Genomic DNA, 25,228 nt, shown 5'->3' on the forward strand with positions numbered 1-25,228 from the left:
GGACAGGAAAAGCAAGGGTCCCCAAAGGAGACTTTGAAGAAGACACCAGCTTTCTGCTCAGAAGCAGGCAAATGAGATATGATGTAAATGATATGCAAATGAGAGATATCCCTGCTGGTGAACTTACAGACAGAGTGAGGTTCAGAGGGTTGACAAGGTCTCCAGGTGGAAGGCAGGGCCAGGATCCATTGCCATGGATGGTGATCTCCGTTGGGTACAGTAGCCACTTGCCATTGGCGACTTCATAGGGCCACTCCAGAGCTAGAACCAGGGTGCCCAGGGCCGCCAGGCCCTCCCCTACTGGGCTTACCTGTGGATACAAAAGGTGTCATGATTACTATCTCTTAGAGAACCACCTCCAACTCACCAGCTCCCAACCCTCCTACCCTGTGTGAGAAAGTGTCTTTTCTTTTCTGCCGGTCTTGGGTCCTGAACTCTGGGCTTGGGCTCTGTCTTTGAGCTCTTCAGCTCAAGGCTAGCACTCTACCACTTGAGCCACAGTGCCACTTCCAACTTTTTCTGCTTATGTGTTGCTGAGGAATCAAACCCAGGGCCTCATGCATGCGAGGCAAGCACTCTACCGCTGAGCCACCTTCCTAGCCCCAGAAAGTGTCTTTTCTATCAAAGTAATCTGCTTCCTCTCTATTAATCTTAGGATAATTTGTTTTGATGAATAGTCTCTGCTTCCACCAAGTGGCTTGGCCCTTGTTAATTACATTTTAGTTACATCCTTTTCCTGCTGCACTTTAACTATGACATCCTGTTAAAAGCTCATTAAGCCCTGTGCCAGTGGCTCATGCCTATAATCCTAGCTATTCAGGAGGTTGACACCTGAGGATCGCAGCTCAAAGCCAGCCAAGGCAGAAAAGGCAGTGAGACTCTTAGCTCCAATTAACCACCAGAAAACCAGAAGTGGTACTGTGGCTCAAAGTGATAGAGCACTAGCCTTGAGCAAAAGAGCTCAAGGATAACACCCAGGCAGAGTTCAAGCCCCATGGCTGACAATAAATAAATAGCTTCTTAAACTTTAATTACATCCTGTTAATTAAGTCAGATATTTTTGCAGATTGTGAACCCAGTTCAGCTAATGTGAGCAGAGGGGCAGGGCCTGCCTGCTTTGTGTGCTTGTCAGATTTTTGGCTGATGATGCACTCTTCTGCAGAAGTAAACTTTGCCTTACTAAGTTCCTTTTGACTTGGTGTCCTTCCTGATTCCTATGTGACATCCCAACATCCCGAATCATTTCTAACACCTGGACCTCAGCACCAGAACAACCCCCACCCCCACACCCATCATCTTTTCCGCAAGTACCAGCCAGGACCCCTGAGATATGCTTACCTGGAACTCATATTTGAGGGGACTTCCCACATCTTCTACGGTCTTCATGCCAGACTCACCCATTACAGACCCACCAAAAAAGCTCTGTAGCCGGTGATTCACCCTAGGGGTAAGAAAGATAAGTCATGGAAGGCAGAGCTTTGGTAGAGGGAAAGGTACCAAAGCTGGTTAACAACAGCACTTTGAAGTCAGGTGGACCTGGGTATAAACCCAGCTCTTCCATTTACCAGCAAAGTGGCCTCAAGCAAATTATCCTCAGTTTCCTTGTCTAAAAAGTGGAGTTAGTAATAACTGGTATGACATAGGGCAGCTGTGAGAAGTCAGTGAGATATGTGTAAAATTCTTTGTACAATGAGTTGTTTTTGTTTTGTTTGGGGCACAGATCCTGGGGCTTGAACTCACACCAGCACCTGGATGCACAAGTTTGTTTGTGTCAGTCCTGGGGCTTGAATGCTGGGCCAGGGCACTGTCCTCGAGCTTTTTTGCTCAAGCACTCTACCACTTGAGCCACAGTTCCATTTCTGACATATTTTGTTAATTAATTGAAGATAAGAGTCTCAGAACTGGGCTGGGAAAGTGGCTCAGTGGTAGAGTGCTTGCCTTGCATGCCTGAGGCCCTGGGTTCGATTCCTCAGCACCACACATGCAAAAAGAAAAAAAAGCCGGAAGTGGTGCTGTGGCTCAAGTGGTAGAGCACTAGCCTTGAGCTGAAGAGCTGAGGGACAGTGCCCAGGCCCTGAGTTCAGGCCCCATGACCGGACCCCCCCCCAAAAAAAAAGTCTCAGAACTTTTCTGCCAGGGCTGGCTTTGAACCCTAATCCTCAGATCTCAGCCTCCCAAGTAGCAAGATAGTAGCATTACAGGCATGAGCCACTGGTGCCTGGCTCACTGAGTTTTTAAGAAATATCTTGGACCAACAGCTCCTCCCTTTCTGACTGTTATTATTAAGGGAAGGGTGACCTGTAACCGTCAGGCCAAGAGGAGTGTCAGAGGAACTTAGGAGCTACCTTGGGGACAGCGAGGCCCTGGCTCAGGCAGGCTAGGGTGGGTTGGGTGGAGAGCAGAGAAGTTACCCACATGCTGAGTGATGCCTGGAGTGTGTAGTCCACCAGCAAGGTCAGATTCATGGGCCGAAGGTTGTCTTGGTGACTTGACCTGAGGAGGGAATACAAGGGGTAGAAAGGAGACCTAGAATATGATCTCAACCACAACCATACTGGCTTCACCAGGTCACTCACGTGGACAGCTGCAGCTGCACCTGAAGGTCCCTGGTGTTCAAGGTCACCCCGATGACCTCAAAGGCAATGAGCAGTTCCATCTATCCCAAGAGTCAGAGAGAAGGGCATTGGTGGCCTGGTAAGATGATAGCTCAGGGAAGAGAAGAGCCAAACATCATGCCAGGGAGATGGCTAGCTGGCCTCCTCTTCCTCCCATTCTAGGTGACCAGTTCTACCTCTTCAACTCATCCTCACCTCTTTTTCCACCCTTTTCACCTCCAGATGACATTCCTGCTACTTTTACTACTGCAACTTTCTAAACCCATATTTCTTGTGTAAAACAACAGTAACCTCCTTAGAAAGGTTGTAAGAATTACATCACATAAAGAAGCTGTGTTAGGCTCAGGAAAACTTAGTTTCTTCACCTCCACCTGCCCTGGCGTCACGCATAGTTCCTCAACAGCTCCATTTTCCTATCCCTAAGCTTATTCCCATCCACCCATCCTTGAACTTCCTCTCCTCTACTCTAGTTCTCTCTCTCTCTCTCTCTCTCTCTTTCAGTTGGTCATGAGGCTTGAACACTGGGCCTGGTCACTTTCCCTGAGCTCTTTAGCTCAAGGCGAGCACTCTAGACCAGTTGAGCCATAGTGCCAATTAACCACAAGGTGGTTAATTGGAGACAAGAGTCTCATGGACATTCCTGCCTGAGCTGGCTTTGAACCTCGAGCCTCAGATCTCTGCCTCCTGAGTAGCTAGGAGTACAGGCATGAGCCACTGGTGCCCGGCTTCATTCTAGTTCTTTACTTTCAAGGAAGTGGAGGCAGATAGGAGAGGATTAACAGAGGAACAGCTTAGGACCCCCCCCTCCACCAAAGTGGGAGTATATAGCCAAGAGCTCACCCTCTGGTTCCTTTTGAAGGGGTTTCCCAGCTCACACAGGATGGTCTCATTCGCTTGGCAAGTTCCAGACTGAGGAGAAACGAAACTAAGGTCAGGTTTGGGCTTATACCCTGCTGTTCTGGAGCAGGGTCAGAAGCCCTGAGGGACCAGCCCCCAAGCATCAAGGACAAAGCAGGACACAGAAAGAGGCCCAGCCCAGAGGAGGCAAGCTCATAGCATCATGCATATTGCAATGCAAAAATGTGGGAAGCCCTGAATGGGGCTGAGCCTGGCCAGCAGGCACTCACAGGGCGCACTGAGGACAGGAGCAGGGCAGGAGGCACTTCCAGGGTGAGCAGCGCCTCGTGGGCATCCTCCCCAGCCCGCTCTGGGCTGGGGGTATTGGTCACATTGATGCTCAAGAGCAGTTTCCGGACATCCCTGCTGTACTGGAGCCTGAAGAGGGTTGGGGGGAGCCCAGGACTAAGTCAAAAGCCCCACCTCCAAGGCACAATTCAGATCCACCTGGCCACACCCTTTGGGGTGAGCAAAGTCCCCTTCTGCATGTGGCCTGACTGGCTCTCCAGTTTTCGCTGGAGGATGCTTTCCTCCCCAGCCCATTACAGTCTTCCCATTCAGACTGGGCCAATGTGGCCTTGTCTACAATCATGCTAGCCAATGGATTCCTGCCTCACCCCAGACCAGTCAGCACCTCTGAGCCCACCTGCTCAGCCGCTGCAGCTGCTCTGACACAAAGGCAGCCTGCATCTGCAGATTGCTGTCGCACTTGTTGTCTGGCCCACACTCCTTCTGGAACTGAACCTGGAGGCAGTCAGTCAGAGACATGAGGGGCTTCCACCGCAACAACATCCCCAAGTCCCAGAGCCCTCCCAGCATGGCCCCTGCCCCACCCACCTCAGTGTGGTTCTCCAGAGCCTGGGCTTGGTTGAGGACTGGGTAAGCATCCAGGGACCGCAGCCCCAGGCGTGGGCGCTCTGGCATCCGCAGAGGTAGAGAGTAGTTCAGAGAAATAACAATGGGCCGGAGTTTGTCACGGAAGTTGTCCTGAAAAGGGAAAGGTGGGGGAAGTGAACCCAGTCTTGCCATCCCCCAGGAAGTTATCTTCATGCTATCCTAAGCCTCAGACTGAGCCCCAGGAGAACCTGGGCCTGTCTCCACCCTGAAACCCCAGTGAAGCTGTACCCCCATTTGTCCTGCTATTAAATCAAAACATCTACCGTTTTGACTCCTCACCATTAGAGGAGGTCCCCCTTCATCTATGGGGTCTCCACATCCAGCCTTCCTCTTCCACCAAATCCCGAAGGAGGGGCTGAGCTTGCCCACAATCAGGGGGGACTCCTTTCCCCATCCCCATGGTGAACTGAGCCTCCAGCTTCCACACTCCTCCAATTTCTCCCAGTGGCAAGGCCCCTGGGCTTTATCTTCACCTCTTCCCTACACAACCACGCGTATTCCATATCCATCAGCCCTTTGGAATTCCAGGCTGACTTTCCCAACTTCCAATGTAGGGGGACCCTCCTATTCCTTCAACTTTGACCTAGAGGACACCGATCCCCTTTCCTGGAGCTCCCACCCTGCCCTGTGTCCCTCCCTCACCATCAGAAGCAAATCCAAAGTCTGGCAGCGCATCTCTGGCATGGAGAAGAAGCCATGAAAGATGGCGGACTGGCTTTGAGCAAACCGGAGCCGTGGTGGGCGGCGATCACGGTCAGCCTCCAGGGTGTAGGCCAGGGCTGCAGGTAGACAAGGAGGTCAGCAAATGGTCAGGGGAGCACGCTCCCCCTTGCCCTGAGCCCAGCACTCACTGATGTTTCTCCTGTAGTTGGGGTTCCCAGCACTCTGGTTGTAGGCAAAGCACAGTTCAACCTGCACACTGGGGTAGGGGTGGGAGGGAGTGTACAGGAGAGCCTGGTTACAGTGAGACACAGAGCCAGGCCTCACCTCTCATCTCTGTTCTAGGCAAAGGAAACTCTCCAGGGAAAGGCAGGGGCAAAATTAGGGCACCCACAAATCTATCTTTGGTGTCCCTGGCTCCATCCTTCCCACTATACATAGAGAGGTGATGGCAAAGGTCACCACTGGGAAAACGGAGTTCCAGAAGGCAGGAATGACGTCATCATTCAGTTGATGGCCAGCCCTTGAATCTAAGCCTCAGGCTCTTCAATCCCAACCTCCACAGCCATTCCATTCTCCAGCCTCCCTGTCTGCCTCCTTCCTATGTCATTCACATAGGCCCTAGGGTTCTGCAGATCATCACATTCTAAGCAGCTAGATTTTTTTTTGAGCACTTAAGGCTTATCAAAGCAGTATGCAAAGAACTGTTTATATGTTGTCTCATTTAATTATACCAAATTATTACCTTTTTTACAGGTGAGGAATCCTGAGGTTAAATAATTTGCCCAAGATGAGTATCCCTTCTTTCCCACATCCCTCCATCCGCCTCCTCCTTCCTTCGGGACTTCAGTCCTCAGAGCCCACCCTTCCCACTGGGAATGCACAGCTGGGGTTTGAACTAGGTGGTGAAGGGCTCCTATTCCTAACCACTAGGGTCTACTGCTCCAAGATCCCTATATCTGGTAAAGAGCTCTTGCACCATAATTCCAATTCTGGCTTTTTGGTGGTTAATTGTAGATAAGAGTCTCACACTTTTCAACTGCAGTCTTCAGGTCTCATCCTCCTGAACAGACAGGATTTCAGGTGTGAGCCACCAGCACCTGGCAGGAATTTTGCTTTTAAATAAGGTTGGGTGGGGGGAAATGCCAGTGGCTCACACCTACAATCCCAGTTACTCAGAAGGCCAAGATCTGAGGGTCAGAGTTCAAAGCCAGCTGGGGCAGGCAGGTCCATGAGACTCTTTTGTTTGGGTTGTTTTTTTCTTTTTTAAACTGTATTTTTTTTGTCTTTTCTTTTTTGGTACTGGGGATCGAACCCAGGACGTTGCGCTTGCTAGGCAAGCGCTTTGCCACTGAGCTACATCCCAGCCCAAAGGGTTGGTTTTTTTTTTGTTTGGGTTTTCATGAGACTCTTATCTTCAATCAAATACTCAGAAAAAGCCAGAAGTGGCACTGTGGCTCAAGTGATAGAATGCTAGCCTGGAGCACAAAGGGGCTCAAGGACAGCACCCAGGCCCTGAGTTCAAGGCCCAGTACTGGACAAAATAATAATAATAAGGTTGGGTAAGGAGGGGTAATGCTGGCTCTGAGAGCCAATATTTAAAGATGGGAGAAGGGTTTGGGACCTGGGCATCTCAAAGCCTACCCATACATGAGAAGTAGGGGCTGATAGTCTCAGAGCAAGGGCTGATAGTCTCACCAGGAGGTGGCTGTGCAAAGTGTGGGGTCCAGCACAGCTGGCCTGGCCACCAAGGTCTTGTGGACAATGTTGATGACAGGCCGAGCCCTGCAGAGACAATAAAAGCAAGCAGGTATCAATGCCTCCCCTGGCCAGAGCTGAAGCTTGGACTTCCAGGATGTCAAAGAAGTAGGAGTTGGAGGGGAGAATGGACTCAGGCTCACCGCAGCAGCACAATGTGGTCTGACAGACTGCCGACTAGTAGGTCTGGGTAAAAGTTCTCATCCACATCCATGTGTCCACTCAGAGAGTAGCCGAAGGTGGACAAGCCAGACAGTCCCAGTTTTTCTCCATGGATTACCTGGGAGATGAGAGAAATGGGGAGGACAGGGTCTGGCTGATGGGGCTGAGGGAGGAACAGGGAAGAAGTAGATGAAAGGGAGGGGGACAGTCCACTAGTGGAGGGGGCAGTAGTCACATCTGCCCATCCATACCTGCTGGGGCTGTCTGAGGAGCCCCCCGGAGCTGCTATGGTAGATATAAACTTTGCCCAAGCCCTCAAATGGGGCTCCCACAGCAATATCTGGAAAAGAGAGGCAAGGACAAGGTTACCGAGGTATTCTGGACCCCACATCTCCCTGACCATGTCCTACAGGCCATAGGTTCCAGTGTGTCACTGACTTGACCCAGCTGAAAGTGCTCAGAGAGGCAGGAAAGCTGCAGAACTTCCAGGTAGGAAGGTAGAGTCAGGAGAAGGGAAGTAACTTACCCAAAATCTCACACTAAAACAGGCAAGAGTTACACCCCTTTCTCTCTCTCACCCTAACTTCCTTTCCAGACATCTGGTTCTTCTAAATGGCATCTACCAGAAGAGTGTTGTAAAAGAGGTATTCCTAAAGCCAGCACTGGTGGCTCATGCCTATAATACTAGATATTCAGGAGGTTGAGGATCCAGGTTCAAAGTCATCCTGGGCAGTAAAGTCTGTGAGACTCATGGGGCTTGAACTCTGGGCCTGGGCACTGTCCCTCAGCTCTTTAGCTCAAAGCAAACACTCTACCACTTGAGCCACAGCGCCACTTCCAGTTTTCTGATAGTTAACTGGAGAGAAGAGTCTAACAGACTTTCCTGCCCAGGCTGGCTTTGAACTACCATCCTCAGATCTCAGCCTCCTGAGTAGCTAGGATTACAGGCATGAGCCACCAGCGCCTGGCTTCCATGAGATTCTTCTCTCCAATGAACCACCAGAAAACCAGAAGTGGTGCTGTGGCTCAAAGTGGTAGAGTGCTAGCCTTGAGCAAAAGAGCTCAAGGACAGCAATTAGCCCCTGAGTTCAAGCCCCATGATTGACCTAAATAAATAAATAAATAAGATGTGTTCCTAATTGGTGACAGCCAGTGGGGACAGGATGTGTCTAATCCTCACAAGAGTTGCTGTAGGTTAGTTATTACTATCCCCACTTCACAGGTGAGAAAGCAGACACAAAACCCAGTTACACAACTAATGAGGACAGAATGCTTGAGCTTCTGCCTAAATACCAAGGACTAGGAGACATTTTATAATCTTCTTAAACTTTACAAGACTCTTTGTCATTTGCAACGTTTGGCCTATTAAGGCCTGAGTAACCAGAAGGCCAAGCTTGTTAGTACAGGAGGCCAAGGAAAACTATGTAGCTATCAATCACCCTTCTATAGGAAGTGCTGGGCTTTGTTGGCTGGACTCTCTGGTTCCTCTGCCTTCCCTTAGGTTCCCAGCTATATCCTGGGAATTTTTCAGAGAAGTGACATTGGGATAATCTAGTTGTTCCTATGGCAACCAGGTTCACACCCAAATCTGTCCTTATTAACCCCCATCCACCCCAGGACTGACTAGTCCCCTGTCTGCAAAAGCACTGGAGATGATGCCTACTCTAGGGCTCCCACCTTGTTCTAGCCCTTATTTACACCCCACACCTAAAAGAATACACTCTTGATATTTACTCTTCCACCAGCCCTAAAACCTCCCCCTTCCATCCCATAACTCTTCCAGAATCATCTTTCCAGATATCAGATATTGTACCCCTTCTCTAAAACTTGCTATGGATGCCCCTAGCTCATTCCTGTCCTCACCATTATCCAAAGAGATTTTGGTGTGTGTGTGTGTGTGTGTGTGTGTGTGTGTGTGTGTGCCAGGCTGGGGCTCGAACTCTGGTATGCAGCTGGCACTCGGTGAGGGTGCTGAGGGAGAGGTGCTAGCTCATACCCTGGAATCCATCCTGGTTGATGTCACCAATGCTGGCCACAGAGAAGCCGAAGGTGGAGCGACTCGGGCCATGAAGAAGGAGGGATGGATGGGTGGGGAAGGAGGTTCCTGCCTGGTTCATGAAGACATAGACGGCACCTCCTACCTCTTCCTTCCGCTCAAAGTAGTAGGGAGCACCCACCAAGAGGTCCTGCCACCTGCAGAGGAGAGGAGGAGGAGGGAGGCTGACCTCCAATAGACAGCACAACTGTTCCTTAACAAGCAATGATTGGCCAGAGTACACAGCTACACAAAAGGCATGGGAGGGTCATCAAGACCCACCGAATAGAAAATGCATGTCACGGAGAAATCAAGAAGCACACTCACACAGCCTACATCCACTGAAGCCAAGCAAATGACAGGGGCAGACAAGCAAGTGCAGGTGTCATGCAAATAACATGCAAATGCCCAGGTTCCAGGAAGGTCTGATTGCAAAACCCTGCAAAGAGCAAATGCACACTTGCCAAGCTTCCATTTTCTCATCTGGCTTGGACAAGGCTGCCCACTTCCCCTCCTCTCCCCACTCCCTGGCCCCAGAGAATGTCCCAGGTCTCTAGATTCTCACCCATCGTTGTTCAGGTCTGCCAGGGCAATGGCGCTACCAAAATAAGCGCCCACCTGTGTGCCTTCCAGCACCTGCCTCCTCCGCAGGTCTCCACCTGTCTCCCGGCTCAGCAAGAAGACGGCGCCCATATGTCGGTGCCGTGGGGCGCCTGTCACAATAGTGATGTCCATGGGGTGCAGGACGTTGCTGCCTACCTGCATTGTGTAACCTGGGATAAGGTGAAGAAGGAAGACATTCTATCAAGTCCCCAATAATCTCTCTCCCTTTTTACACTGGGCCAATCCTCTAGTTACCACCCTATATTATCTATTCTATTCCAAGTTGAGCAAAAAGAGTACCGCTCCCCTCTACCCCTAGCCACGTGTGACAGTACACACCTATAATCCCACCACTTGAGAGGCTGGGCAGGAGGATATAGAGGTTGAGGACAACCTGAAGCTGTACAACCAGTTCCAGGCCAGCTGAAGCTACCTAAGGGAACCTTAGTCTCAAAAGACTGGGTGCAGGGCTCAAGCCAGTAGTCCTAGCTAGTTGGATGGTACAAACAGAGTGGTTTAAAGTCAGGCTGAGCAAAAGTACACAGGACTCCATCACAACCAACGGCTGGGCATGGAGGTGCTTGTCTGTCATCTTCCCCAATATGGGTTTACTTGTGTAAGGGGATCACAGCCAAGAATGGCCCAGGCATGAGGTGAGACTCTACCTCAAAAACAATCAATAAAGCCAGATGTTAGTGGCTCAACGCCTATAATCCTAGCTACTCAGGAGACTGAGATCTGAGGATCAAGGTTTAAGGCCAGCCTGGGCAGGCAAATTGGAAAGACTTTTATCTCCAAATAACCAGCAAAAATCTGGACGTGGAGGTGTATGACTCATGTGGTGGAGGGAAATGAAAGCGTAAGGCCCTTAGTTCAACCCCTAGTATGAGCACACACATACAAACATAATCAAAAAGGGGAGATGTGGTTCAGCGGTAAAGTGTATGCTCAGCAAATACAAGGCTCTCAGTTCAAGCTCCAATACTAGAAGAAGAAAAAAAAGCCCAGTGGCTACACCCCATCCCATCTGCAGTCCTGCCTGCCCCTTGGATTATTAACTGCCTGAGGGCAGTAACTCTGTGGCTAGAGCTTGAACAGAACCAGGTGTACAGGCAGAGTACATGCGTGTGTGTTAGTTGACCTAAAGGCTACTAGTCATACCTGCAACTAAAGCCTCACTCTGTGCATGAAGGCAGGAACGTCAGCATTTTAGGGACCCATCCAGCTTCCCCCCTGCCCATCACCAATAGGCCACCAGAATGGGACTCACCGATATACAGATTTCCTTGGTCCTCTGGGTCCTTGTAGCTATACTCAAACAAATCCCAGTCCTTCCTCTGAATCATGTAGCTACTTCCTACACATATTGGGTGAGGGACAGGGAAAGTATCAGTCACCATTTTTTTCCTCCATCATGCCCATTCCCCACCTAATAATAATTAGCCCCTTTTATTTGTGAACAGTGTGCCATTTGTCAATCACTTCCTCCTTAACAATTCTGTGAGGTAGAAAGAAGAGAAAAGTACAACTCCAAGGAACATGAACTTGCTCGTAGTCTTCTGAGAATAGTTGTAGAACATGGCTGGCATCCTGCCTTCTGGTTTCCTGGGTTTTAGTCCATGCTTGGCCACACTTCATACCATTTGCTCCTGGGTCCTGTTCCCCAAAGTCAGGCTGCCTAACCCCTGTACCCAAAGCTGCTGCTAAAGGAAACCAGGATCCCTACCAAGCTGTCGAAGGACCAGGGAAGTGGAGAGCAAAGCCATGGAGTGGAGGGTGGGGGACAGGACAGGGCCTCAGCCTTCCATTAGTCCAGAGTTGTTACTATATCAGACTTCCTATTGGTCAAGAGGACACTGAAGGCTCTCCACCTGTTGGTTCTATGACTATAAGGGCTCAGGAAGGGAGAGAGATCGCTATTGCTACAACCTATATGATGGAGAGGGGCCAGGAGATGGAGGGAGCATGAGTCATCAGATTCCAGGGTGATGGGTCACGTAATAGTTGAAAGTATGGATCCTGCTAGGCACCAGCACGTCACTCCTGTAATCCTATCCACATAGGTTGAGCTCAGGGGATCATGGTTCAAAGCTAGCCAGGACAGAAAAGATTCTTATTTCCAATTAATTAGCCAAAAGTAAGGGCCAGAAGAATGGCATAAGTGGGATAGCACCAGTGATAAGCAAGTGGAGCAAGAGTGTGAAGACCTGGGTTTAAGCCTCAGTATCAATGTGTGCATACACGCATGCACAAGTATGCACACACATGCATGCAACATGCACATGCACAAACAAACCAAAACCCCCCAAAAATCTCAGGGGTCTTGCAGGGCACTGGTCGTTCAAGCCTACAATTCTAATTACTCAGGAGGCTGAGAATAGAAGGATTATGGTTTGAGGCCAGCCTAGGCAGAAAAGTTCTCAAGACTCAATCTGAAAAATAACCAGCAAAGAAAAAAAAAAAAAAAGCAGAGCTGGAGGTATAGCTCAAGTAGAATACTAGTTTAGCAAGCACAAAGCCCTTGAGTTAAAACCCCAGTACTAGGGGCTGGAAAGGTGGCTCAGTGGTAGAGTGCTTGCCTTGCATGCATGAGGCCTTGGGTTCAATTCCTCAGCGACCACATAAGCAGAAAAAGCCAGAAGTGGTTCTGTGGTTCAAATGGTAGAGTGATAGCCTAGAGCTCAAGAGCTGAGGGACAGTGCCCAGGCCCAGAGTTCAGGCCCCACGACTGACACACACACACACAAATAGTACCACCAAAATAAATACATATATACATATAAAAGAGCTGGCTGTCGGTAACTCACACTATAATCTTAATTATTCAGAAGGTGGAGATATAAGGATCAAGGTTCAAATACAACCTGGACAGGAAAGTCCTTGAGCCTATCTCCCATTAACCACCAAAAAAGCTGGATGTGGAGGTGTGTCTCAAGTAGTAACTTGAATGAATGCCAGCCTTGAGTGTAAAAAAGCTAAATTAGGACAGAACCCAAGCCCTGAGTTCAAGCCCCAGTACCAGCAAAAAAAAAAAAAACAAACTGCCAGGCACCCGTGGCTCATCTATAATGCTAGCTTATCAGGAGGCTGAGATCTGAGGATCATGCAGTTTGAAGCCAGCCAGGGCAGAAAAGTCTGTGAAACTCTTATCTCCAATAAACTACTCAGAAAAGCTAGAAGTGAGGGGCTAGTGGTAGCATGCTTGCCCAGCATGCATGAAACTCTGGATTCGATTCCCCAGCACCACATAAACAGAAAATGCTAGAAGTGGTTCTGTGGCTCAAGTGGTAGAGTGCTAGCCTTGAGCAAAAGAAGCTCAGGGACAGTGTTCAGGCCCTCAGTTTGAGACCCAGAACTAGCAAAAAAAAAAAAAAAAAAGCCTTCCTCCAAGGAAATACTCTACAGCTTTTTCTTAACCAACATGAAAAAAAATGTCCACAGCTTTTAAAAAGTGAAAATTAAAAAAAAAAAAGTATGATTCTATTTGTGATTTTTGTTACTGTTCTTGTTAAGATATCTATCTGTTCTAAAATCTGGAAGAACTCAAAAGATATGACAAACACTGACATATGGGATCAGAGAGATGGGTGGGAGAGAAGGGACAGTTTTTCTCCTTTTACCAAATCCTGCTATATTATTTAATAGTGTACTAGGAACATGTTTTACTGAACCTGGAGGTTACACTAAAATCAGACTAACCTACTTTCCAATCTAAACTTCCTAACATTGATGGCCTTCAGCAACTTACTTCCCAGAGACTCTGTTTTTTTCATTGCGTAAAATGGGTATAAGAGATGACTCCTAAAATATATTAGGATTAAGACATTATGTACAAAACCTCTGGTACTTAGAGAGTGCTTTAACACAGCAGACTGAGGTCCGGACGGTGCTGCTGTTGAGGGCAGAGTGACCTGTCTCTTCTGCCTCCTAAGAATAGATCACCTGAGTGGATTATCTGTAGCTAACTGCAGGGTGGAGGGGGGGCTGGGTCTTCTACCCTCCTCCCTTCCTCCAGTCCCCACCTTTCCAATTGTAGGCTCCTGGGGCACCAAAGTAGACAGTGTTCTGCGTGAAGCCGCCGCTGGTGCCCAGCTGGCACATGCCGGTCTCCAGGTAGTCTGTGTTGCTGTTGCACATTTCATTGTGGTACGTCTGCCACTCGTCACTAGAGTCCAGCTCCAGGTCGTTACCCCTCACGTAGCACTTGCCCACCATGCGCCGCTGGTCTTCCAGCCCCGACCACAGCACCTTGGTATAGCGGTGGGCACAGACCTAGGAAACCCCCCAAACCCACAGCCTTAGCTCTGAGCACCACTGGCTGGGTAGGACAGGAGTTGAAAGGGGACTCCAGGCCTCTTTTTTTTTTCCTGAGGCAGTAACGTCAGCCTGCATTCCCTTAGAGTATTTGAGCATTCATCCCAAAGGTCAGGGCCAGTGTGAGGGAAGTCAGAAAGTATGGATTTGCGAATGGCTTTGAGATCCCAGTGAAAAGAAAGGGGAAGGGATGAGCAAACCAGGGGCTTAAATTCCTGGCTCTTCGGGAGCTATTTACATAAATTTGGAAACTGCTTCTCTATCCTGCAATAACTTTTTTGTTGGTCATGGGGCTTGAACTCTGGGCCTGGGCACTGTCTCTCAGCTCTTCAGCTCAAGGCTAGGCTCTATCACTTAAAGCCACAGCACCACTTCCGGTTTTCTAGTGGTTTATTGGAGATAAGTCTCACAGACTTCCCGAGCTGGCTTTGAACTGCATTCCTCAGATCTCAGCCTCCTTACTAGCTAGAATTACAGGCTTGAGCCACTAGCACCTGGCTTTGCAATGACTCTTAATAAAGGGATTACTAAATAATAATACCAGCATCAATTACACCAGCAGCAGCTAACATTGAGCAATTACTATATGCGAGGTACAATTCTAAGTACTTTCCAGATATATATATATATATATATATATATAATTTTTTTTTTTGGTGGTGCCCATCCTGGGGCTTGAACTCAGAGTCTGAGTGTTGTCCCTGAGCTTCTTTTGCTCTATTACTTGAGCCACAGCTCTACTTATAATTTTCTCTGAGAAGTTTATAGGAGATAAGAGTCTCATGGACTGTCCTGCCTGGGTTGACTTCAAACCGAAATCCTCATATCTCAGCCTCCTGAATAGCTAGGATTCCAGGCATGAGCCACCAGCACTGGGTTCCATATTAATTCTTTTAAGCCTGATCACAACCCTATGGTTAGGGACAATTCTGTTGTTGTTGTTTATTTAACTTTTTGTAGTAGTGAGGTTTGAATTCAGCACCTTGTGCTTGTTAGACACTCTACCACTTGAGCCATACTCATAGCTTTTCTTTTTTGCCTTTTGTTTTTGCTTTCTTCCAGAGCCAGCTTTGGACTGTGATCCTCCTACCTACAAGTCTCCTGCAGCCAAGATTACAGATGTGAATCACCACATCTGGCTTGTTTGTTGAGATATGGTCTTGGTAACTTTTTCCTCAGTTGGCTTTGACCTGTGATCCATCCAATCTGGTCACAGGTAGCTATGATTACATGTGTAAGCCACTGAGACTGGCTACTTTGTCCATTTTAGATGAGGAAACAAAGGCATGGAGAGCTTTAGTAGCTAGCTCTCAAGAATCCAGCCAAGATCCCATATCTAGCCAGAGATAGAGAACACTCTAAACAAGACTGGCTGGTTTCAAGTCTGACCTCTTGTCCTCATAAATGCAAGAAACTACACATGGGATTGAGCACATTGCAGGTACTCAATATGTATTTACCAGACAAATCATTGCTTTAGGACTTGGCTGTGGCTCAGTGGTAAAGCACTTGTCTAGCATATACAAGGCCCTGGGTTCAATGTCCAGGACCACAAGGAAAGGAGGAGGGTAAAGTAGATTGAAGTAGGCAAAGTCTAGAAACAGGCTTTTGCCTATGTACTTTTCCTGTCTGCTTCCATATGTGAGTCTGCCTAAGGCACAATTGTTTCTAGTGCTAGTACTGTGCTTGGTACACAGCAGGTGCTCACTAAACGTGTGTTGCATAAAGGAATTGGGTGTTTAGGTAGTTAACTGCTAAGGACCCAGGGTCCAGATATACAACAGGGCACACAAAGGTATTTCAGTGAACTTATTATACCAATCTGGAGCTTAGAACAGTGTTTAGGCTGGGCACCAGTGGCTCACTCCTGTAATCCTAGCTACTGAAGAGGCTGAGACCTAGAGGATTGAGGTTTGAAGCTAATTTTGTGAAGAAAATTCAAGACTCCATCTCCAACTAACTAGCAAAAAGATCAAGCTGGAGATAAGGCTCAAGTGGTAGAGCGCTGTCCAAGCAAAAGAAGATGTCCTAAATTGAAGTTCCAGTCCACCAAAAGAAAGAAAGAAAGAAAGAAAAAAAGTCTGGGCACGGGTAGCTCACACCTGTAGTCCTAGCTATTCAGAAGGCTGAGATCTGAGGATTGCAGTTTGAACCCAGCCCCGGCAGGAAAGTGTGTGAGACTCTTATCTCCAATGAATCACTAGAAAACCAGAAGTGGAGCTGTGGCTCAAAGCAACAGAGCACTAGCCTTGAGCAAAAGAGTTTAAATACAGTGTCCAGACCCTGAGTTCAAGCCACATGACTGCCCTCCCCCCAAAAAAAAGACTGTCTTCAGGAGGTGACAAATAACAGGAGGGAGTAGCCCCCAAACCAAAGCCAGGCAAGCCAGGGTCGGCAGGGCTGTGCCTCTTCCGGCAGCCAGCCTCCCAGGAAGGCGTGCCAGCCAGCACCCAGCCGCCCGGGGCCTTTTCTGCCCTTTCCTCCTCCAAGTTCCCTCTGCCCTTTCCCACGAGTGGTTGGGTATCCCATGAGGGAACCGGGAGGAAGCGAGTTGATTCACACAGGACCCAGGCCATGCCCAGCCTTGACAGAGTACAGACACCACCCCTCCCAGGCATGCAGGGAGAAGGGGTCGATACAGGCCTGTGGAGACACAGCCGCAGAGCAGAAAGACCACAGCACAGACACGTACACATAGGATCCTTGCTGGTCTCTGTTGAACCACCCCCCCCCACGCCCCTCACTCCATGCTACCCCTGGAAGATCAAGAGAGCTGGGGGTGGGGAGTTGCTGGGTGAGCGTTCACGTACCAGGACTCGACCTGCAGGACCTTGGCTGGCCACAGTCACCCCTAGCCACATGTCCTCAATAATGTGACGGTCAGGATCACCTGTGAGCATGGAGGGATTCATGAGTCAGGGCATCAGCACATATTCCAGTGCCCCAAGCCTCTAGAGGGCAGGAGTGGGCCCTCTAGGACCCTCTGTCCCAGTGTAGGGAGCCCTCTTGTAATCTCTGCCAACCCCACAGGCCTCTCTACTCTCCTCCAGGATTCCCTCTTCCCAGCTGCAATTAGAGCCTTACGTCTCTTCCAGGTCATTCTCTCAGTGCCCCATTTGGCCAGGCCTCTAACCCACACTGCTCCCCAGCCCCTTCCCCTCACTTTTCTCTGTGATGTCCATCCGTTCACAGTCATCCTTGAGGGCAGTGAGGGGGCACAGGTACACAGCACCGGTCCGGTTAGTATAGCCATCGGGCACAGCAAGATCCTGGGGGGCACCAGCCAGAAGTCTGGGGAAAGAGAGGAAGGTAGATGGGCCAGACTCTCCACAGCTCACTTGGATTAACTTGCTATTCAACCCACATTTACTGAGCTTTATTTCTGTGTCCAGGCTCTGGGGTTGAAATATAAATGGATGGCCCCCTAGCATCTGCCCTCCAGGAGAGGCCAGTATAGGGGAAGGCAGGCCAAGAAATGGACAGGCCCAATACTAGTCTCATGAGAAGAGACAAAAGCATGGAGCTAACCAGTCCTGATTCAGGAGAGGCCTGCAGAAGAGGTGCCTAGGCCTGTATCTGAGGATGATAACAAACAGGGTGGAGAACTTTAGGCAAAGGTACAGCATGTGCAGGGATCAAGAAGCAGCATGATTCAGGGAGCAGGTCTTCATACAGCTGACGCCCAAGAACATGGGGGTGGGTTGCAGGAGGCTTTGAAGGAGTCACAGCGGATCTGAGGCTACAGATTGTGTCTGGATTTTCAAATGCTTTTGGCCTCTAGATGAAGGCAGACTGGAAGAGGGCAAGATGGAAGGAATCCTGGTACTGGGTTCAAATTCTGATCACAGGAATAGGTTGTCTAGAGTGGAGTCTTTCCTCTTACTGACTTAGATCTAGGAGGCTGGGGCCCCTAAGTAAGCTGGGTAATGTCCACACCCCCCACACCCTCTCTCCCACTGGACACCTGATACTTTGGACAACACATGGCTCAAAAGTAAAGTTCCCAAAGCCAGGCACTAGTGGTTCACGCCTCTAATCCTAGCTACTCAGGAGGCTGAAATCTGAGGATCACAGTTCAAAGCCAGCCCAGGCAGGAAAGTCCATAAGACTTTTATCTCCAATAAACCACCAGAAAACCAGAAGTGGCGCTGTGGCTCAAATGAGCTGAGAGACAATGCCCAAGGCCCAGAGTTCAAGCCCCACTACCAAAAAACGAAAAAGTAAAAGTTCCCAGTGAGTGAGGATGAGCAGGGACTAGAATCCATGTTTGGGGACAAGGACACTAAGTTCCTACAATGGTGTTTAGGGCCTGGCCACCTATAAAGTACTGATGATACCAGAAAAACTGGAGCAGGAAGGGTGGAGGTAAGAGTATCAGTCTGGAATACCTCCAGGGACAGTCCCTGAACCATCCCATCAGAAACCCCTGGAATATCTGTGAAAGAGGATAATTTCTCAACTCCACCCCAGGCCAAATAGAGCTAATAGGATGCACCCCAGTTCAAGAACCCCAGTTCTCCCATGCTACCTTCTTTCCAAATCACCTTCCTGCCAGAACCCCTTCCTCAGTCCTGAGGGCTCAGCCTCCTGGATGGGCAGGTACCTCCGGGATGTCCTTTCATTCAGCCCTAGCAATGCCATGGCTCTGAGACTCCCGGCTCAGAACCTGGCCTTGGGCTTCCTGCCAGTATGGAAACAGAGCAACGCCACAATGCCACGCCTGCAGCCCTGCCTGGGACCTGTGAGTAAGGGTGGCAGGGAGTGGGGTAGGGCAGGGCCTGGGCATGCTGGGACTGGGGTACCTCCGCCCACTGGGAGTCAGGAATGCACTGCCTGGGGGTTCTGGGAAGGGGTGGGACCGGCAGACACCTCACCATTTAGACCTCCCCTGGGGAAATAGATGTTCCTGGGAGGAGAAAAATACTGTGAGCACCACAGGAGGTAGCCAGGCCCTGTTAGTCACCTCCTGCCAGGCTGGAGGGTCCTCCAAGGCTGACCACCAGTGGACAACTGCCACCTAGCATGCCTGACAGAGGGGAGAAGGAAGCCAGGGCCCTGACAAAGTAGCATCTCCTACGGGGCGCAGTAGACTATTTCTAGGGTTGCTTCTGCCTCCAACGCAATTTCCTTTCCTTTTCTGAGCCTTGAATGTCCCTTCTGTAAAATGGGAACAGAGGCTGCCCTGCCAGCCATCCAGGCTGTTATTGGAATAAATGGATTCATTCAGTAAAAGGGCTTTCTAACTACAGTCAGGGCCCAGAGGGACGCGGCTGCTCAGGTTTCTTGTGGCTAGTGCTGGCCCTGGCCTGAGCAAGACTCCCTCCAAGGACCCAGAAATTTCTGCCCCAACAGGTTAGACAGAGAGCAGATGGAAGAGGATAGATTACTGCCGTGGTTAGGGAGCAGGGGAAGAATATAAGTAGGACTTCCATAGCCTGAGGAGATCCGGCAATCACCATGGGGGGAGGGGGAGGGGAATACTGGTGGCTATTCATATTAAGGTGGGAATGCTGAATTAGCTGGAGGTGGAGGCTGGGGTGGTAGAAGGTCCCACCTTGAAGAGATGTAGATTTCAGGGGGTGAAGGAGACCCTGGAGTTGCCCTCCAGTATCCTGCCCACACTGTCAGATAAGAGGTACCTGAAGAGTGGGCGGTGGTCTCCATGCCTTCCAGCTCTGGGCCTCAGCTAGGAGCAACTGCAAGACCCTCTCCTCCTAGCTTCCTGAGGTACTGAGCAGAGCCAAGCACTAATGGCAATCAAAACTGAAACAAATCCTCAAAGCACCTATAATGCTCCCGCCCTTGCCCAGAGCCTTGTGCCCATGGATGGAGATGGGGCAGGGCTAGTGCCCTAATCCCAACTCCACATCCAGGCCTTCCATCTTCAGAGATTCCACAGGGAGCACCCCCACGTACACACATACCCCCTAGAGTATTTTTAGCTCCTACTTGGCCCACTTAGAGGCCCTGTAAGGCCCTCTGGCTCCTAGCCCAGGATCCAATGAGTCTACAGTCAGAAGCTTGCGCGGATTCGGGGAAGGAGGGTGAGCAGAGGGTCAGGCCCAGCTTCCAGCAGTCACAGCCAGGTGTGTGTTATTCACAAACCAAAGATTAGGGAATCCAAGTGGTGGGAGGGGACCCTACTATTATGTAAATTAATGTAACCAATATGCAAATGAGCATCTCCCCTAGCTAACCTGCGGCTGGGTCTTTAGTTCTTTTTCCAAAAGCTGACAATTGGAGAAATGGGAAAAGAGAGGAGGGATGCCTAGATGGGGCAGGAGAAGGGACCTCTCCTCTCCTGTAGCTAGGCACAGAGCCCACCTGGAGGTGGAGGGGATGGGCAAAATGACTGATGACAGGCTCTAAAACTGCCAGCTCCTCACCCTTGCATTTGACCAGCCAGAAGGGCTCTCCTGGTCTCTGGGAAAAGCTCTTCCTTGCCCTGCCTCAGGGCTCCTCCTGGACAGTTCAACACTAATGGAATAGCAGAGTAGAAAGCAGCAGCAAAATGATAGGAAAAGGCTGGGGAATGGGGCCCTGGAGAGAGTTCAGGGCACCAGGCTGGCTGACCCCCAAAAAGCAAAAAGCCCCAGGGGATGGTGGGGTGGGGTGATGCTCAAAGAAGAATTCTGTTTCCCACTTTCATCTCAGCGAGGTATGGAGTGGTTCCCCTGGGGAGATAGATGCCAGAGGGGGCCAGAGGATTCCCCTCACAGGCCTTACTCCTGCTCCCCTTCCATGCCAGGCCAGGAAGAGGAGGAGATCTGCTCCAACCCGGGGGTGGGGGTGGGAGTTCAGTTCTTGGATGCCTGGATACCAGCTCTGTGCCAGCCCTGCTGCCTGAATTAGCCACCTCCCCAGAGGCAGCTCCTATGGCAGCCAAAACTGTAGCCCTCATCATCCTCCCTACTCCTTCTTGGGCTGCCCACCCAGCCCCCTCTTCCCCTGGGGACTCAGCCTTAGAACCAGAGCAACAAGAGAAGGACAGGGGGAAAAGGCTTTGGTAGAAGCTCTGATATGAAGAATAAGGTTGTTTTCCTCATTTCTTCTCCCTTTAATATTAGCTGTTTAGTATTCTTTCCATATTTGACCTCCAAGGGCATTGTGTCATCGAACCTCAGTGCTCCATATTGCAATGGATACCCACGTCTTCCTTGAGCTCTGACCAAGCCCCTTTTGCTACTGCTTTTTCTGCAAAGTAAGCCTTCTCTACCTCCTACCATTTTAGCTCCTTGGCCTAGACTGGTCATGGCAAGCCTCAAGAAAAGGATTCACTGCAATGTAGGCCTTCCACCTGCAGCCCCAGCTGCTGGCACAAGCCATGAAGGCTGCCAGGCACCCACCCTGTCCAGGGAGCACCTTTCCGAAGGGCTCTCCTACCTCAGGCATGACCTCATTTCCATGAGCCACAGCTACTTCTGTGCCAGGCTTCCCAGACATCCTCAATTGCAGGCAAGGATGAAAGGGAGAAGGAAGCCCTCCTAGTCTACAAGGTCAGACCAGGAAGAAAGGACTGAGCAGGTGCAGGGGGTGTGGTCAGTAACCTCTCCCATGGCAATAGTCTGCCTCTCTCCAAGAGGCCCTTCTGCCCCAAAGCATGCAGTCCTCCCTGCTTCTCACTTGCTTCCAGAGACTGAGAGTTTGAGGCCTGGGTTGTGAGTAGGGAACCCTAATCCAGAGATGATAGTAATAGCACAGCAGAGAGTATCCACCTTGCATTTTTAACCATTTCTAAGGCAGAGTCTTCTTTGAAAACACCAAAGCTATGTTCTCCCTCCCTCTGCCCCCCCCCCGCCAAACACACAAATAAACAATTTTATGGTTACTTTTAGGGGTCCCTGCATATCCTGAAAATATCCTGCAAACTCCAGATCAGGTACCTACTCAGGGATTTGGAAGATCACAGAATACCAGGCTGCAGCTTGACTTACTAGTTCCCTAGAACTGTGTACACAGACAGCTGCTCACATCTGGCTACTCCGCCGGTTGCAGCAAAGCCCAGCTGGTGCAGCTGGCTCTCCCAGGGGGCCAGGGGGCCAGACTCAGTGAAATGAGAAGATAAGCAAGATACAGAAGCACTCCTGGGCAAGACTGAAGATAGCCAATGAGGGGATACCACAGAAATTCTGTCTAGAACCACCTGCTCTCAGAAGATCCCTTGTTTTAGCACCTCTCTCCTTTTTGTTTGGCCATCTTGATAGGGTCCTTGGGAGGAGGTATATCACATCCTGGCCTCAGCCTGAGAACCTTCCAATGCTCCTTGGAGAAGTAGGCACACACAGAGCCCTTTCCATACACTATCTCATTAAAGCCCTACCAACATCCAGTCAAGACCTGTTGTACCCCGGTGAGGGGGTGCACACCTGCAATCCTAGCACTCTAGAGGCAGAGGGAGGAGGTGTTTGGGGCCAGTCTAGGTTCATAACAAGATCCTGTCTCAAAGAAAAAGAACAGAAACAACAACAAAAAGGACTGTTGTTTCCCTTGCCTGGACATGGAAGGGTACCTAAGCTCAGGTATCAAGGGCATTTCCAAGATCGGACACTGGCAATGGGAATGGCTAAGCCCCTTCCCCCTCCATAATGCCAAGTTGCTTCTCATTCTCATAGGCCCCCAAAGATAGGAATGAATGTATAAGTCCAGGTTCTACCCTTTGCAGGGGGGGAGGAGGTGATGTGGGGGGGGGAGACCTGGAAAGAAGCTAGCAGAGTGGGGAAGGGATTGCAGATTTTTTTTAAAAAACTCTTTCTAGTCTGATCTCCTTTTTAGTGAGTTACTTTATGTCCAGAAGATTCCCCATTGAAACATTTGAAAACTGTGTACTGAGCTAGGATAGAAAAGACACTGCTCTAGAAACTCCCACCCATGATTGTGTATCAGGTCCTCTGTAAAAATAAAGGTTGGCCAAAGCCAGCCCACAGCTGTTGGGCCAAGGTGAGAAGGGTGTGGTGACCGTCCCTTCTGCAGAAAAGTCAGATGGAGTGGAGACTAAGTCCAGGCAGGTAAACTGGACAGGGGCTGGGCTAGCAAAGCAGGGCCCAAGGCTGAAGTAGTTTGGACTTTAAACATTCCAGACTTCCTCAGGTTTCTGCAGGCCCCAGTCAGAGCAGGAGAAGTTTACAACACACCCTTAACCTGACCATGGTCTTCAAGTTCAGTGAAGTCAGAGGCCAGGGAGGGGCAGATGACTGGCATGGCACCCAGTGAAAGAGGCAGAAGGTGCTAGTCCTAACTACTGTTCTCCTGGGAGAGCTCACCTCTTCCATCCCCCCTCCCCCAGCTGCCAACCTCAGCATACTGAACACATACAGAGAAACCTCTGGTGGACATGGTCGTCTGGGGTATGGGAAGGGGCAGGCAGTTGGGTGCCATCTTTCCCCTCCTCCCCTCCGCCTAGCTCTTCCTGCACCTTCTAGCAGTTCTTATGAAGGAGAGCAGAAGCAAGAGAAAACAACAACAACAACAATAACAAAACCAACAACACTATTTCCCTCTTCAAACCAAAACAAACACACTCAGAGTCAACATGAATCTGTGGAATGCAGCAAAGATGTCTGGTGGAAGAGAGAGAGCCACTGCTTAGGGCTTGGGGGTGGGCGATGGAGACCAAGCCGGAGGGCTGCACTTCCTCTGTCCCCTACTGTCCTTTCCTCTAAGGGTTAGAGGGAGGGGGAGAAAGAGAGAGACAGAGACAGAGAGGAGAGAGAGGAAAAGAGAGAGAGAGAGATAACACCTTTGGAGAACTCCAAAATGCCCAGACTCCCGCAATCACCCACTCCACCACGCCAAGCACTTAAGAAGCCGTCCAGTCTCATTCTGCAGAGGGTGTGGCTGAAGTGGCCACAGACTAAATATGAGGTGTAATGGACTTAAATGCATACACTCGCAGCGTCTGCCCGGGTAGAGGGTCTGAGAGATGTTGTTTATCTGGCAGTTCGTTCCAGCTAGCGGCCCCCGGTGAGAGAAGCGCCTAATGCTGGATCCTGGGCTCACCGGGTGCACAGGCAACTGAGACCTCCCCTCCCTACCCCACCCCACTTCCGCTGGCAGGAGAGATCTCAAAGAGCCCAGCCGCAGGCGTCTGACAGGTCCTGGTCGGGTCAGTACTTGCCGATGCCAAGCCCCGGCAGTCAATCGGAGGGGGCTGCCTGGGTACCCGCCCTCCGGTTAGTCCTGGCCCTCACCAGGGCCCGCCGCAGCAGGCCTGGAAGCCGGCGGGGCCCAGGACTCCGGCGCCCCAGCACACACCCTCTCTCCCACTTCACCCCTCCCCAGCCAGCCTGACTTACAGGTAGCGCTGCTGCCGCTCCGTCTGCCGATGGAGGGCGACCGAGTAACCGAAGAGGCTCTTCGGATTCCCGGCCTTCACCACCAGGAATCGGGTGTCCAGGTTGAAGGCGCAGGCTACCCGGCCGCCGGCAGCCACCATCAAAGCCAGCGCGCAGAGCATGGGGCGCGGGGCGCGGGGCGCGCGGCGGGGGCCGGGGCCCATGGCTGAGAGCCGGAGCTCGCCCGCGCCCGGGCCACGCCGGGGAGGGCGCCGAGCCCCGAGGGGTGATGACCGGTTCACCTGCTCCGGGCTGCGCCTGAGGACACTCAAGCTCCTGCAGGGCTGATCAGTTTCTCCTCTCTCCCCACCCCCTAGTCCAGGTCGGGTCCACCTCTACTCTGGGTCTGCGGCCTCCGATCCCCTAGACAAGGTCCGGGAGTGGATTTTCTCGCCTGTCCCGCAGCCGGATCACCGTACCCCGCCTCGTGTTCCCCCCTGCTGGTCCTGGCCGCGCCCCCTCGGTTGCGCTACCCGCCAGGGATCCCGACTAAGCGGCGGATCTGAGCAGGCAGACCGGTAGACCGCAAGGAGGAGGGGAAGGAGAGGTTCCCCTCCCCACCCCACCCCCGCCGCCCGGGCGCGCGCCCCGCCTCCCCACGCCCAACCCCGCACCTCCCCACCTTGCGCGCCCAGCCCGAACTCCGCTTTCCTTCCGGGGAAAGAGAAAAGGTCCCGGGCTGGGCCGCCGCCTCTTAAAGGGGCAGCATCGCCCCTCCCTCCTCATCCTTCCTACCACGGCTCCGCCCTCACCCCCAGACACCTGTCGAGATACCCTAAAGGCTTGAATTTCTTCTCCCCGCCTCCTCCTGCTTCTCTCGGGGAGCTTGTCCTCCCCAGCAAGATGGATAGCATGGGTGAGGTTGGGGGTGGGATCTGTTCAGCCGAGTTTTGTTTTTTTGGTTTTTGTTTTTTTTTCTTTTTTTCCTGCGGCTGCTACTACCACCGGAAAGCCGG

The 25,228-nt window shown here is 50.9% G+C and overlaps 1 protein-coding gene across 1 annotated transcript in view; it reads right to left on the reverse strand.

Moving 5' to 3' along the window:
* Itga3 (integrin, alpha 3 (antigen CD49C, alpha 3 subunit of VLA-3 receptor)) overlaps window positions 1-24,825 on the reverse strand; it is a 32,856-nt gene extending 8,031 nt beyond the window's left edge. Inside the window, exons 1-20 of the mRNA XM_013038029.1 lie at window positions 24,234-24,825; window positions 17,105-17,232; window positions 16,752-16,831; window positions 13,650-13,899; window positions 10,898-10,984; window positions 9,590-9,797; window positions 8,986-9,182; window positions 7,241-7,329; window positions 6,971-7,107; window positions 6,768-6,854; window positions 5,261-5,328; window positions 5,052-5,188; window positions 4,350-4,499; window positions 4,159-4,256; window positions 3,743-3,890; window positions 3,456-3,524; window positions 2,577-2,656; window positions 2,416-2,493; window positions 1,339-1,441; window positions 128-310 (exon numbers count right to left, since the gene is read on the reverse strand). Of these exons, the coding sequence (XP_012893483.1) occupies window positions 128-310; window positions 1,339-1,441; window positions 2,416-2,493; window positions 2,577-2,656; window positions 3,456-3,524; window positions 3,743-3,890; window positions 4,159-4,256; window positions 4,350-4,499; window positions 5,052-5,188; window positions 5,261-5,328; window positions 6,768-6,854; window positions 6,971-7,107; window positions 7,241-7,329; window positions 8,986-9,182; window positions 9,590-9,797; window positions 10,898-10,984; window positions 13,650-13,899; window positions 16,752-16,831; window positions 17,105-17,232; window positions 24,234-24,436 (2,580 nt within the window). The 5' untranslated portion in view covers window positions 24,437-24,825. The remainder of the gene's footprint in view (window positions 1-127; window positions 311-1,338; window positions 1,442-2,415; window positions 2,494-2,576; window positions 2,657-3,455; window positions 3,525-3,742; window positions 3,891-4,158; window positions 4,257-4,349; window positions 4,500-5,051; window positions 5,189-5,260; window positions 5,329-6,767; window positions 6,855-6,970; window positions 7,108-7,240; window positions 7,330-8,985; window positions 9,183-9,589; window positions 9,798-10,897; window positions 10,985-13,649; window positions 13,900-16,751; window positions 16,832-17,104; window positions 17,233-24,233) is intronic.
* Between the last annotated feature and the right edge of the window lie 403 nt (window positions 24,826-25,228).

The sequence above is a fragment of the Dipodomys ordii genome, unplaced genomic scaffold, assembly GCF_000151885.1.
Source record: "Dipodomys ordii isolate 6190 unplaced genomic scaffold, Dord_2.0 Scaffold7, whole genome shotgun sequence".
Classification (NCBI taxonomy): Eukaryota; Metazoa; Chordata; class Mammalia; order Rodentia; family Heteromyidae; genus Dipodomys; species Dipodomys ordii.